General features: G+C 47.7%; 1 protein-coding gene across 1 annotated transcript in view; it reads right to left on the bottom strand.

Moving 5' to 3' along the window:
- Nucleotides 1-7,424: 7,424 nt before the first annotated feature.
- Nucleotides 7,425-15,512, bottom strand: part of Clic6 (chloride intracellular channel 6) — a 39,997-nt gene continuing 31,909 nt past the window's right edge. Inside the window, exons 3-6 of the mRNA XM_027929311.2 lie at nucleotides 15,004-15,129; nucleotides 13,975-14,081; nucleotides 13,248-13,429; nucleotides 7,425-7,586 (exon numbers count right to left, since the gene is read on the bottom strand). Of these exons, the coding sequence (XP_027785112.2) occupies nucleotides 7,425-7,586; nucleotides 13,248-13,429; nucleotides 13,975-14,081; nucleotides 15,004-15,129 (577 nt within the window). The remainder of the gene's footprint in view (nucleotides 7,587-13,247; nucleotides 13,430-13,974; nucleotides 14,082-15,003; nucleotides 15,130-15,512) is intronic.

Raw genomic sequence — 15,512 nt, forward strand, 5'->3', positions numbered from 1 at the left:
GTAAGAATAATTTTGTTACTTCTTTTTAATTTTGATGCATTTCAGTGACATACTCAGTATAGCCAATTCTACTTTCCCTTGCCTAAACTAAGAAAAAAAAAAAAAAGCCCAAGTATGCACTGACCTAAAATTTTCTTTCAAACAATACTCACTTTGGGGACCATTAAGTTATTTATGAGCTGCAAAAAAAAAAAAAAAAGAATAAAAAGAAAACAAACCATGGGAATATTCTAATGGAGACATGGCAAGGCGCACTGCTCGGCATCTCCTTAGGCATGTCCCCAGTCCATCTTCTTATTACTCCAAATGTGGGAGAACCCAAAACCATGGGGCATGTTCAAGTGACCTATGCAGACTTCTCTATCCCTCAGGCTATGACAGTTAAAAATCAAGAGCCAAGGAACCTTGTTAAAATTACTCGTTTATCTTTTAGTCCAGACACACCTTTGGGAAAACATGTTCAAATCATAAGAGAACCACCACATGCATCTTAAATATTTGGGCACATGGAGTGACAAGAGTGAGCCAGGTTGGGTGGTCCTTCCTAGAGTGCCCATTAGGCCTCTGACCTCCCTGTTCACAACTCAGCACAAGGCAAGCTGGAGTTTCTCAAAAGCTCTGAGCCATTGGTGCATTTGGCTCTGAGGTGGGGGGGGGGGGGTGTCAGTGGGCTCATTGGGCTTGGAGAGGAGAAGGGGGAGGAGGGGCCCAAGAGCTCTTTTCAGTTCCTGAAGGAACTGTCCACCAACCCCACCCCAGTCTGTTTTCACAAATGTCACAACCCCTTTCATTCTTACCATGGAGTCTCTCGCTCTCCCTCACCGCACGCGCGCGCACACACACACGCACGCATGCATTTCAAGCCTTATTCCTGGAATCCCCAAGGCCAGAGTCTTTTCAGTTAGTTTGTTTTCTGAGCAGGGAAACCTGGACAAAGGCTTCCTGGTGCACCTTTTTGTGGGTTTCTGCTGAAGCTGCCTTTTGGTTTGTGGAGAGGCGGTCAAGAGTCCCTTGCTAAGGAACACATTCAATTCCAGAATCCAGAAAAGGAACCCCCAAAGAGGTGGGGTTTGGTGACAGGCAAAGCTGAGCCTGGAGTCATAGTGACACAGGCCCAGCCCCGTCACTGCCTTTGTCTCCTGCGCAGCTGGCAAACATGGCTGAGCCCTGGACTGCAGCAATCCAGGGTCTGTGGCCCGGCTTCCCAAAAGGACCCAGTGTCCAGTCTGCCTGACTGCTTTTGACACTGTTAAAAGATGAAACCAAGTGGATGGATTTACTGGTTGCTTGGCAATAGACTCAGGAAGGATTCAGTAATGGGGACTGGGCTCCGACCTACAGGCATCTGTCCCAGGTCCCAGGGTTCCCCAGCAGCAGGAATCTCATCCCCTGCCACTCCCTGCCCTCTGGCTCCACAACATGCAGCCCTGCTACCTCTCAGGGACAGGCCAAGGGCCCCAGAGGAAGTTTTGGGGTGCAGCCATGGGGTGCCTCCTCCCACCTGTCAGTGCCACTGGATGCCCTCAGGCCTATTCCAGAGGAGGAGGCCAGAAGACAGACAAGCTCAGGGAGGACTGCTGGCCCTAGGAGGCTCAGCTAAGGAGGAAAGGGAATGGGGATCACCGGATCTCAGGTGTTCACCCCTTAGTAAGACCATCTTCGCACAGTGTGAGCCACCAGGGCATTTGACTCCAAGGTCAGGGGAGCATTGGGCTCACTGGGCTAGGAGAGGAGAAAGGTCCAGGAGAGCCCCAGGAGCTCTTTTCAATTCCCTTCCCCCGCCCCATCTGTTTGCACAGACAGAGATTGGGCTCGGGATCTCTAGAGCAAGTTGTCAGCCTTAGGTGTGACAAGAAGCTCCCTGTCCTGGACAGGGCTTCCAAGGCAGGCCTGGAAGTCACAGGACAGAGCAAAACCCCCTTCTATAGACACTCCACAACACATCAGAAAAACACAACCTGACCCTCAGGAGCCAGGGCTGAGACCAGAGTGGTCATTTCACACCTCACTTCTCTCCCCCTGAAAGGTCACCTTTCGTCACATAGGCCACCCTGGGCCAATACCCAGAGGGCCGAGTTGGGTTTGGATGAAGTCCAAAGACTGTGTCTGTATCAGACCAGAGGGGTCAACCCAACTCGTACTTCAAGTTCTCTTGTCTCCAGGCCAGTTCATGAGAGGGTGAAATGAGGTGCCTGGCTTCAGGGGACGGGAGCAAGCGCCACCTAGTGGTGGAAGGAGGGACTGACTTGGGTGGGCATAGGGCCTTAGACCAACAGACCACCCACTTTGATTTACCTGTTTCTTAGGACTGTGAGTAAATATTATGCCCTGAAAACAGTGTCTTCAGTGAGCAGGCTCCACGATACAGCTACCCTCCATTGTTAAGCCTGACAGAAATCCAGACCAGCTCTACACACCTAGGTAGTCAGCGGAGACTGACCAAAGGGGACAGCTAGTGACCATTGTCCCTCAGGGGTGCTTTGTAGGGAGCCAGGAACCCAGAATTCACCTGTGTTCCATCTCTGTGGAAAGCTTGAGTCCATATATGCTTGTGAACTCACATCTTGTGCATTTTGACAACTTGTTTTCAGGACTGTCACTGAATGAGAAAAACAAGTAAGAGAAAAGGTAATTGGTATGCAGCCAGCTACATTGCAGAGTTTACAGAGAACTTCTAAATAGATCACCTCCTACACACCCGTGAGACATTGTTCCAGGTTCACAGATGAGAAGAGTGAGGCTAAGAGATTAAATGATCATTCAGATATATCAGAGACATCTGGGGCCAGATGGAGGACCCGATGTCTGCTGGGGAACTTCATTGTTTTGTTTCTTTTCTTAAGCACTAGTTCTGCCTCAAAAATCATTCTAAGGAAGGCCAGTAATATGTTTAATTTGTTAGTCCTTAATCCAGAAAATGAAAAGCAAATAAGTAAACACAAACTGTAGTGCTATTTGAATTACACCCCTTTTTATAAAACCAAGGAGCATTCTCAGAAAAAGCTGTTCTTCTCCTTCTGGAACCTGGACTTATTCTGGATTATTCTGGACCCTAAAGAGGATCCAAAATATTGGAAGAGCTCTGGCAGGTGTTAGTTGTGAACATAGAAGGTAAGAGTTTAAGAATTGATCTAACTCAATTCATGAGTGTCAGCCACGTAGAGAGATGGCCTCACAGGGAGACAGAGCTCAGCAGACCAGCTAGACTAGGAACAATCCTAGGCTAGCCACTGGGGGCCATTGTTCTTCTTGCCAAGAGTACATTGCAGAGCATAGCAGAAGAGATCACAGAAGAGATGGGAGTTAGTGGTGGTGCCATCGAGAAAAATGACTTCTCTTCTAAAGAGCTGCTAGGTCAGGCAGCAATGGCCAAGGATCCCAGAAGCAGGATGCATAGTGGATGGTAATTCCCCCAAAGGGTGAAATGAATAGCACATGGGATAAGATCCCATTGGTGGCCCAGCCCCAGCCCTTACTCCTCAAATGATGGCTTCCTCCTCCTCCATGCAGTTCCATGCTTCTGAACAGAATTTCCCATGGACCTTGACTTAACCCACCTATCTCCATCATTTAGGGGCAAAAAAATGGTCACATGGGTTCTCTGTGAGTAAATGGTCTTCTATGAGGCAAGGGTTGTCAGAGACTCAGATGGAACCCTCTGCAAAGGGAACAAGTGACCTTGTCAAGCCAGGACCACAATAGAAGGTGCTACCCCTGCTGGGTCCCTGAGCACACAGACAACAGAAGGAGGCTCTCTCATAACCTGAACCCACATGTCCCTGTGAATAGTGTAGCCAGTTCCTTTGTGACGGGGGTCACAGGTATCCATCTGGTCTTTAAGTGGCTGTACCTTGCAATGAAATAACACACTAAACAAAGACCCGAAGGTCCAAAGAGAAATTGGTGAATGGAAGAGTTCAAACCTAATGCACGGTGTGGAAAGAGAAGTCACGCTGTAACTTTCATGTTCTTCCAATGATACGACAGTTTGGTTCTTGCTATAGCCTGGATCTGGAATGTCCCCCCAAAACTCATTTGTTGAAGACTCCACTGCAGTAGAGTTCAGGGGTGGGGCTTTGGGGAAGTGACTGGATCCTAAGTGTGAGGTGGTGAGATCTAGGTACATTAGGGCATGGTTGGGGGAAGTAGTCAATGGGGGTGTGTCCTTAGGACTATATCTTGTCCCTGGTCCCTTCCTCATTCCCTCTCTGCTTGCTAGTTACTATGAGCTGAGCAGATTGCTCCCACCACACCCTTCTTCCATGATGTTCTGCCTCTGATCAGGCCCAAAGCAATGGAACCAGCCAACCATGGACCGAATCCCCTAAAATCATGAACCCAAATAAATCTTTCCTCCTTTAATTTGTTTCATAAATTTTGGTCACAGCAATGAAAAGCTGATCAACACAGTTCTCTTAACCATGGAACAGAAGATGGGTTTGGGGTCTTAAAAAAAGACACTCTCCTAAAATTTTTCCAAAATGTAATTATGAAACAGTGAAAGTGAAGACTGAGGCGCAGGCGTAAACTTGCTAAGACTGCTGGGAGATCATACAAGGGATCCCTGAGCTCAGTCTGCAGCAGGGGGTGAGGTGGGGTGGGCATGTGCCAGCACACACGTGTCCATGACATGTGCGAATATACCTTTGTAAACATGCTTGTGTGTGAGAAAGAGCAGGTATTGTGACAGTGTTGTGAGCATGAGTATGCATGTCTGTGTAAACACGTGTGTGCGTGATTGTGTGTGTTTCAGGGCAGTCTGTCCGAGGAGTGAAGGCTTTCAATTCCCAGATAAAGAGATACAGACTGAAAATTATCTATGAAGACCTCGTTCTCTCAAAACTCCTTTTCCAGCTTACCTCCTATCACTCATCACCATTTTCTGAGGAAGAGATATCCAGAAATCATAACCTTGTGATGCTCTTGTGTACCTTCTCCGCCTCTGCCGGAGGGTCTGTGATGAGAGGGGGTTGTCGTTGTAACTGCTGTTCTAACTTTGACTAAAAGGTAGAATGGAATCCTCTCTGGCCTGAGAACTTTTCACACAATTGGTCCAAAGAAGCATTCAGCATCTGTCCATATTTGCATTCTGTATGCTTTGAAGAACACACATTTTGTTTTAAAAACCAGTGTAGTAAAGATTTTAAACCAGAAGATTCACTTCAGAACACTTCTCACCTCTGCACAGGAACACAGCCTTCTGGAGAACAGAAAGGGAACTTAGAGGAGGAGCTGCTGATGGAGCGGGGCTTGGGCCAGGGGCGGGGCTTGGGCCAGGGGCGGGGCTTGGAGGGGATGGGAAAAAAACCCCGGATCCTTCACTCCTAGCTGCTCTAGGAGTGAAGCAGCCTGCAGGACCTCAATTTCAGTCATCTGGACAAAGACTGGTCACTTAACATTGTCTGAGGCCTCCTTAAGTTTCCGTTCAATGTCTTTGTGTTTCCTAGTTCCAATATGGATTATCTCCAAATACTGATCATCTCTGGTTCAAATGTCATAATTTTAAAAGAAGCTCATAATATTCATTTTACTTCTTTATACTTAAATGGAGAATTCAAACTACAAAAATAAATAAATACGAAGAGATTGGCTCCATTTAAACGTTTTTATAATCTGTTTAATTTTTAAGGCACACGGAGTTTATGATCACTTTAACATCTAGAAGTATTAAAAGGCACTAGTAACACTGGTAGTCTACTCATTTGCCAAGTTGACATGTAACATTACAAAACTAGATTTAAAAATCTGATTTCTAACAGCTGTGGGACAACATGGACAAAGGTGATACATCTAGACACAACCGCCATAAACTCAAGGTTGACAAAGAAAGCCGACTTCTGGGATGAGATCCCAGCATCCCGTAAGTGGGGAAAGGGTGGCCACCATATTGAAGGCTTTGTTTTTTTAATGAGACATTTTTCACCAAATTCTAAAGTTGTGACCCTCAGTGCATTTTATTCTCTTTCAAACAAATCACCCACAGAGCAGGTGCATGCATGAAAGATGAGCATTTTAGCATCCACCACACACAACCAGCCGTACCAGAAGATGCATGTGAATGTCCAGCAACAGACCTGAAAGGACTGTGAGTATGTAAGCGGCCCCCCATTCTGTCCTCTGTGCCTGAGGCTGGGGCGCAGCAGCCCCGCCACACCCACAGCTGTGATGTGTGTTGGTTACAGGGTGGTGGAAAGAAAGCCACAGACCGCCCAGGAACTCTCTGAGTCAATCATTTCCACTTCCTCCCTGACTGGACTATTTACCAGAACTGCCCGAGAGTAGTTACCATGAATTTAATCTCCTGGGTTTCCCCTGCCTGACCTCTAAATGAAATTTTAAAAGCAGAGAAAGGACAGTGACCGGGCTAGCCCCCACCACAGCATCATCACCAAAGAAGGGCCGTGTTGGAGCTTAGAGAGCACAGTCATGAGAAAGAATCAAGGTGTGCAGCACAGGGCAGGGAGTCTCCAAGTTGCAGCTGGAATGAAGAGTCCCCATGAAGGCACAGTCTCTGCAAGAGGGGCCGGAGCAGAAGGAGGTACTGGAAGGGAACCAAGGGCTCAGATGAGCATTCTCCTACTATGGCCCTACTAGAATCAGAGGCAGCAGCACCCGGAGGTCAAGACAGTGAGGTTCATTCTTGGTAGCTGGTGACTCCACAGCCTCTATGGGTCCCCATCTCTTTAAAATCTGACCAAAAGTGTCCTCTCTAGCTCTGCAGTGTTGAATCTTTTTGTGTGTCTTAAGTCCTCTATGACTGACCATCAAGGAAAGACTTTAAAATGAACACAATACCATATAAAATGAATGAAAGTGTGTGTAATGCACATGTCTACATGCACAGAAGACAAAATTTGAAAGATGTTCACCAATAATTTATCAGTAATGAAGTGGAGTAAAATTATAGGAGATCGTTTTTACTTCCTTCCTTATATTCTCTGATATTATCTTGAAGTATTAAAATGAGAGGGTATCATTTTTGCATTATAAAACAGTATCTTCATCTTGAAAATACTTAATTATTAAATTAATAGTTAAGAAAAACCGACTACATATGATTATGAAAAGTATCAAAGACAAACCAAGTCTTTAAAATTTGAAAGAACTGAATCCAAATCTAATTTGCTTTGAAACTTTCAACTGCAAAGTGCATTCCCTAAATGTCACAGATTATGAGGTCAGTGAATGCCAAAGATATAAATTAATATAGACTAGGCAACTGGTGTGTTTAACAAAAGGTACTGGCATATTAAAGTTTGCCAATGAGTTGACAAATCATGAGGCCACGTATCATTTGCCATTTAGCGGGTCCGGCTCTAGACGTTACTTTGCAAAAGATGGTTATTGAGGGAAATGCATGAAAACACGCTCTTTTGGAAACCTAGCTCATTCCTCTGAGAAACAAGACAGGAAGCACCCCCGTTTCACTTCATTCTTTTTGCAACATCTGAATACGCATGTTCGATCTCCTGGTCGGCGGGACACGTATTGGTGAACTCATCCCTAGCGTAAGCATTGTCCAAGTATCTCCAGATGCCGGTCATTTCAGAAGGAAACTCAAAATCTCTGTATTTCTTGGCCACAATCTGAAAACAAAGAAGGAAATGATCAGTAAGGGGAAATCCACTAACGTAGGCCATCAAATCAGGCCATCCATTCTCTGGACGCATGTTAACTCAATTCCTGATGTCATCCCACAGTCATTGGGGCTACCCACAGCGGCACTGTGACTTTGAATAGGGGACATCTTGAGTACAGGAAAGGCAGTGGAAGTACTGAATACCAAATGGTAGCTCCTGCAGTCCTGCCCATCAAACTGCCCTGCACTCCGTCGGCCAGTTGGTTTGTCCCTGTGTATGTGACTGTGTTCTTTTCACGCATTCTGCTACTGTGTCTTTTGGTACATAAAGATTCATGGTGAACCCTCAGTGATAGATGGCGCCAGGAGCGCTGTAAAGTGCTCTCTTTTTCCTACTTACTAAGCCTTGCTACTGCAATCCTGAATACCTGTGTGTGAATCCCACAGGTCTCCATCATTCTGCCACTGAGCAGATCATTTGTGGACCCACCAGACAGATGGGGTAGATTCATGAGCAAAACAAGACACGAATCCCTCCCGATGGAGTTAATGGGTGTAAGAAAGGGCAAATGAGTGTGACCAACAGAGGAAGGGCGTGTCACACTGAGGACCGTATCAGTTTGCTCAAGCTGCCATAACAAGTACTACAAACTCGGTAGCTAAGAACAACAGAAATGTATTCTCTCACAGCCCTGGAAATCAAAACCAAGACATCAGAGGGCCCTACTCCTCTGCAGGCTCAGGGAAGGGTCTGTGCGGTTGCTCTCTTAGCTCCTGCAGTTCCGGTGGCAGCGTGACTCGGGTCTCACACAGCGTTCTCCCTGCATGCAAGTCTGTCTCAAATCCCCCCCACCTTTTAGCAAGGACATCAGTCAGATGGGAGTAGACTCCACCCACTTCAGTACGACTTCATCTTAACTTATTTCTTCTGCAAAGACCCAACTGCCAAATGAGGTCAGATCCTGAGATACAGGGGCTTAGAACCCCAACATAGGAATTTGGGGAGGGGGTAGAAACAATTCAACTTGTGGCAGGGAACCAGACCTACAAAAGGCCAGTTCTGCTTTGTCATCTCTCATCCCTGGGATGTCTGAATGAGGCAAGCAAGGGATCAACCACCAATCAGATCTTCAGGACTTACTTCTGAGCCTCTGGAGACCAGCAGCCTTGGGTGCGGTGTAGCAGCAAATCAGGACCAGACAACGTCAGAAGGCCTGATGTTGATGGTAAGCAATCTGTTTTCCTTTGTCCACATTTGCTTGGTTTGCTTTTCTCTACCTTTTTATTTTAACATTTCTAAGTTTGCCAAGTAGTGTTCCTTTCAGTGATGGAATCTTGTTTTCTATTTTCTGAATGTGATTCTTTGTCTTCTTTCTGTTCTGTGTGATTCATGTGTGTTTCTCCCTTTCTGGTAACTCAGAAGGTCTGCAGTTCATGTTAACCCTGTCAACTTTACACGCTGTCTGTTGCCTCCTGTGAAGGACAAATGAGGGGATTCGTGTGTCTACACTTCTTTCCACTTCTACTCCCTTATCCTCCTTCCAATGACTATAACATCCAGGTTTGCTACCTTCTGACTATTCTGTTGCTATAATTGCTGTTTGGTCTTAATACAGTTTTAGAATTAAATAGGTTCTTCATCATGTGTCCTTCTATATCACACAGCTTCTCTGTTCCTAGATTCTTATTTTGATAATCATTTTATTTCACCATATAGCTATTTTATTTTATTTTTGCTTTTATTTTAGCGAGGAACTTCAGGGATCTATTCTACAATATGGAGAAAACATACCTTTGCCCACTGCCCCAGACACAACTGTAATGAGCCAGGAGCTGGCCAGCAATGCCCCTTAAGGCCCATGTGGGGTTCTAAAGACAAATCAGAGCATGAAAATGCTAAGCTTTCTTCCCCATGCCATTATTTACGGAATTCACTTTTTCACTAGTAGCAGAAATTTTACTAAATATTGGTCACTAAACTAACTTTTTTATATTTTTCCCTCTTAAATTTCTTTGCTAAATATCTTCACTGCCCAACGACTTCTGCTTCTTATTTTCTTGTGAACACTGTTAAATGGCTTAAGATTGCTTATGTTACTGAAACTAGGAGTCTAGGTAGGAATTGCAATTTGCCCAGATGTAAAATTCTTATATCATACATCCCAGTCTGACCCTTAATTCTTTACAGATGCTAACCTCTGTTTTATGATCTTTCTTATTTTTAATGTCATCAAGATATTTGAGGTCAATCTGGATTTCACCCCTCTGCAGGTCCTTGCTTTACTATTATTATGATTATGGTGATTATGACTCTGATTATCATTACTGTCTGCTACGGTTTGAATATGGTTCGGGTGTGTCATCCAAAGGTTCCTGTGTGGGAAGCATGGGCCCCGGTGGGGAAGGATTGAGGGACCTTTAAGAGGAGGGGCCTGGTAGAAGACCATTGGGGGAACTGCCCCCAGAATAGATCAGGCAATTCTCATGTGACTCATTCCTTCTCTCAAGAAGGTTATTATAAAAGAACAAGGCTGGCCCCTCCTTGCTCTCTGGCTTCCTGTCCCACCCTGTGACCTCTTCTCCTCACACATTCTCACCAGTGCTGCCTTGGGGGCCTCACCAGAGCCAACCCAAGGCCCACACCAGGCCCTAGAATCTCCAAAACGGGGAACTAAATAAACTTCTTTGCTTCCTTCATGGCCCAGCTTCAGGTATTTCCTTATAACAATGGAAAATGGGAAAAATTCAGTGCCCAGAAGGTTCTTTTGACTTCTCATAGCTCAATAGAGCCTCATATGTGTCTTACTGTGCTGACGTTCTGGGCTGTATTTCCCTAAACAAGGCACATAGTTTAAAGCAGAGGCGCTGGTTGTTCTTTATTAAACTAATTATCTCCTTGAAACTGCACCCCACCCCCTTTAAATTTTTCTTTTTCCATTTTCTTTCTCTGTTCTCCTGTTTCCGCTATGTGCACCTGGGAACCCTAGAACCCCCTTGGCCCCTTTTGTTCTTCTCCACTTGGTTTTGGATGACCTTCCGGACCCAGCCTCCGAATCCCTGGCCGCCTTCTGCTGCTCCCAACACAACCTTCTTCTCTGCGTTGACTCTATCTGTCTTCGCGTTTTGCCGTAAGTCCTGCCAGCCTGATTTCCACCCTGCTGTGGTATAGTCTCCAACATCTTGGGTCTTGTCTTTGAGCTTTCTCTGGAAAGGCCCCCACTCTCTTTCATGTCTTGAGCCTGTAGGAAATCTGGAATGTTCTTTCATTGACTGGAAAAGGTCTTCCTCACATGTACGCTTCTCCTCTGCCTTCTTCCTTTCCTCCGTTCCTTCTCTTTGTCCTTTTTCCTCTCCCCTGTCGTCTCACAGGTGCACAGAGGTCCCACTTGGATTCTTCCTGGTTTTTAGTCACCTTTCATCAAGGAAGACTTACCATCTGACCACGGTGAGGCTCCTGGTATAGCACCTGCCTGGCATGGGGAAGGCCCTGGGTTCCATCCTCGGAACCAGGAAGAACTTTTTTTTAAGTGCAGAGGTTAAAAAGGAAGGTTGACAGGGCAAGTGGCAGATTGATTTGGGTGTGTGCCCTCAACCTCCAAACAGTGTGCCCTGCCCTGTCCCCGAGGCACGCTGAGGTGAGCTGGGATCAGGTTAGGGCAGAGAAAGGGCACCCTCTCCTCGAAGATTAGGCAGGAGGTCACCATGGCTAAAAATGAAGCTTCAGCCACTTATAATCTCGACTGGTTTGGGGGCTTGTTTCTTTTCTCTGATCGGCAGAGACAAAGCAGAATACCACTTCCTTCTCTCCTCCTGCTCCATCTCCCCTCCAAGCTGTACCTGGCTGGGTCACAGGCTGGAAAGATGGCCCCTCCATCCGTCCTTCCACTCCTTCTCCCAGAGAGCACGGTTCCAAAGGCTCCAGATGCCTGTCCCCTCTTCCCTGACCCTGAGGCAGCTCACCCTGGATGAGGTTTCTTAGTCTTCAGTGGGCGATCTGTCTTCGCTGGTCCTTTTATAAAAGATGAAGCTAATATTCTATTTTTTTATATTGTTTTTTCTGGGTTTCAGGAAGGGGAATAAATTATAAATCCCTTCGCTCTCATCTTTTACCATAATTCCCCTAGATTGATTCTCATTTCCTTTCAGAAGTACTCCATCCTGGAAGATCATTAAGCCGTTTGGGATCTTGAGTGCTAAATGGCTTTAAAGATTTTGCAGCTAGGTCTTATCCTGAGCCATGGCTGCTTTCTCTCACTCCGAAGCTCACCTCTTCTACGGAAACGTAAAGCAGTGTTTTCCACAGGCGCTCGCCAAGTGGCAGCTGACGCGGGTTGGGATATTCTCCTTGTCCAGGCTCCGTGTCCCTCTGCGAGCACTCCCTACGCAGCAAACGCCAAAACGCATTCGCTGAAAGGGACTAAGTTGAAACACAGTGACATAAATAGCTGTTGGAAAGCTGTTCCCAAATTCAGCAGCTTTTAGGGGACTCAGTGGCTTCGGTTACAGGTCGGAGACCAGGGCAGTGGCAAAGCTATCGAAAGGACCCTCCCTTGAGGGATCCGCGTCATCTCCAGACCTGCATTTGGATGGCTATCCCTCAAGCATGACGCGTGCAAGAGAAGAGGGAAGGTAAACAGGGCAAGATAAAGAGGGCAAAGAGGCAGAAAGAAGAGATGCCGTTAGAGAGAGAGAGTGGCAAGGCTAGGGAGTGGAGCAGCCAGGAAGGACGCTGGTGGCCCCCGGGAACAGTGCCTCAGATCAGGCGAACCTGAAGAGTCATTCCAGGTGTCAATTAAACGCGCTGTTAGAACACAGTCTTGACTTGCGCTTCCTGTGTCTCGCCCATCTCCCCAAGGTGATGGGGTGATGCCAAGGACCTTGCTCTGCACCTGGTGGGACTGTAACCACCAAGATGCCCCAGAACAAAGCATCAGCTTCTCCCTGAGGTATCTGAGGCTACCAAGAACCCAGCAATAGAAACAATGACAAGATCAACCTCCCTAAGTGCTCGAGAGGCTGAGAGCACTGCTGAGAGACAGCAGCCACCCAGGAGTCCAAGCCGGGGGCTCTCTGCCCAGAAACCCCGGGGGCTGCCCCTGGAAGTTCTGGTTTAGTGGGTCAGATTGGAGGACGTAAATGTCTAAAAAGCCCCCAATTTAATTCTCATTTCTTCTAACACCGGAGAACTTAGAAGTCTTCAGATCCCAGTAACTTAGGACCCACAACCCTCCCATCATGGGAAGGCAGCACCAACCATGGCGGGGGCCAAGTCAGGGAGCTGTCTCACATCATCCACAGTGGACTGAGGTCACAGTTAAACAGCCCCAGCTTCCAGGCATCACCTCCAGGCCGCAAGCCAAGGAGACCCCCTGTTCCTCCCCAGATTCCTTCAGTGTAACTTTTCCTCAGGCCGCAAAGGTCAGACCGTCAAGAGCAGCGAGGACAGAGGGACAGGGGCCAAGTTCACAGGTACCTCCTGGGAACATTTGGGACCTGTGTTCCTGTATCTGAAACTTGTGGCGCGGCCACCTTGAAGAGAAACGAGCTCGTTTTCAATTCGAGAGTCCACATTTCAGAAGGTCGTAACTCTGGCCCAAACACAAGTCGAAACAACACACAGCAAAGCCTCCTTCAGGCGTGGAGCACGGGTTTAGGGGGGAAAGCAGACCTTTATGATATGGAGCTTGGGTAAGAGGTTGCAGTCGGCCAGCGTGAGCTCATCCCCGTCCAGGAACTTCCTTCCAGAAACAGCCACCTCCTCCGTGCTGTAGGCATTGATTTCATCCGGCAGGGGACTAGTCAAGTAATTGTCCAGCTTCTTCAGGGCCCGCAACAGGTTCTTCTCATACACTGAAACAGAAAGGCAAGAAATCACTAAGACAGGCCGTGCCACGTGGTGCCACTTTTCACTAGCAATGAAGGAAGGTGGCCGTCCCCGCTCCTTCCTGACAGGGACAGCCAGGGATGGGCATGGGGATGGAGGGCCATAGAGGAGGAGGCAGTATCTGAATGACAACTCACTCCCCCTGAAGAATTACCCTGCTGCCTACACAACTTGCAGCTTCTGGAATGCATCCATTTATCAAAAAATAAAATAAAATAAGATACTCACGGAAACCCTATGTGGAGTAGGCCCCATTTAAAACCACTTCCGTGGTGCACCAGGAAACACCGGGAAGGTGTATTTTTTCCCCTAATGATATCATCTCCCGGTTCCCAGCCCCTAGAAGAAGCCATCATTGTCTTGAAACCCAGGTGCGGAGCTGAGGGTGGAGTGTTGCTTCCTCGTTTCCAGACTCCCATCTCTACCCTCAGTGCCCAGGTCTGACTTGGCTGCACGGGAAGCCGCGTGGAGGTCCACGCGGAAACAGGACGGGAGGATGGGAGGTACTCACTCTCGTTGGCATCCTTCTTGGTATTTTTAATAAATGCTGAGAATTTGGCAAACACGTCATTTCCTGCTGAGTTGGATTCAGGGTGTTGGGGCCCCAGCTTAGGGTACCTTGAAAAGTTCAAAATGGGAGGATCACAGGTAAGCAGTGTTTGAGTGAGGCTGACACACTAAGGGGAAATGGATGTAAAAATGGAAACCCCTCCTTGGCTGTTTTCCTGATTTTTTTTTCATTTTCAAGATTGAGAAGAAACATAAGTTGGAGGAATCACATTGGACTGAGAGTTTTGGCCCTGACAATGACCAGTCCTGGGACCAAGGGCATGGGGAGGCCTTGTTGGCCTTAACTTCCCACCTAGTCCAGTGGAGGAGATAGACTAGAAGGTTCCTTCCCTGTCCACTGCTCCGTGGTGCTTCATTCTAACTCACCCCTTGCCTGCCAGCAGCGAATCTGAGGGATGGCTAACTGCTTATTTTGGATCTAAATTCTTCCAAAGGCCCATGTTAAAGACTTGGTCTGTGGCCTGTGACACTACTGGGAGGTGGTGGAACCTTTAGGACATGGGGCTTAGTGGGGGGAGCTGGGTCACTGGGGACTTGCCCTTGAAGGGGATATTGGGACCCTGGCCCCTCCTCTTCCTCGCACTTTGGCTCCTGGCCACCCTGATGCACTGTGCTGACCACAATCCAAAGCAGCAGGGCTCAGCAACCATGGCTCTGAAACCATGAGCCAAAATAAACCTTTTCCCATGTGACGTTGATCATCTCAAGCGTCTTGTCATAGTGATGGAAAGCTGACGAACTTGACACCATGGACACCTCCCCCCACCTCCTGCCATCCCACGTGAAGGGGCAAGCTGCGTGCACAGAGCAGTGACGCCCAAGCTACCTTAACTCAAGGTTCCTGATCTGGCCCTGTGCCTCCTGTGGCCCCTCATGACAAAAGAAGGAAGTGCCGGGGCCACAGAGAACCAAACCCGTCAATCGGGGTCAAGTGCCTGCAGGTTGTGAAGAGTGGTTTTAGGAGGCCTACCTCGGGGGAGCCAGCTTCTCCTCCAAGAACTCCTCGATCTTATTCACATCCGTCTTGACTTCACCATCAAAAGTCATAAAAGGTGGGTTCGTTCCGGGAGCCAGGTTCTGTAGGTCCGCGGGTTTCCTAGGGAGAGGGAGCATCAGACCGTGCGCGTAGCCTTGAGTCACTCCCTAGGCTTAGCAGTGTCCTCCCCAACTTAACAGACACATCCTTCAGAATTTTCGTAAGACTGTGGGTTTGCAAAGGGGCTTCCTGGTGACGAACGCGAAGCCACACGTTAATAAAGGACAGGCTGGATTTGCCCCTTCGTGGCCCCTTTCTGGATACAGAGGTGGAAGGGTTAACTTCGCCAGTGCCCTTAGCTGGGAGCAGTGCTCAGCCAGGCATCTAGAGGTACACGGCCGACCCCTATGTGGGACAGCAGGTGCCTTAGGGTCACCAACTCCCACTCCTTCCTGACGACAGCCCAGCTGCTCTGAGAGAGACGCTGCTTGGCCCATATCCAG

Source organism: Marmota flaviventris, chromosome 8, assembly GCF_047511675.1.
Source record: "Marmota flaviventris isolate mMarFla1 chromosome 8, mMarFla1.hap1, whole genome shotgun sequence".
NCBI lineage: Eukaryota > Metazoa > Chordata > Mammalia > Rodentia > Sciuridae > Marmota > Marmota flaviventris.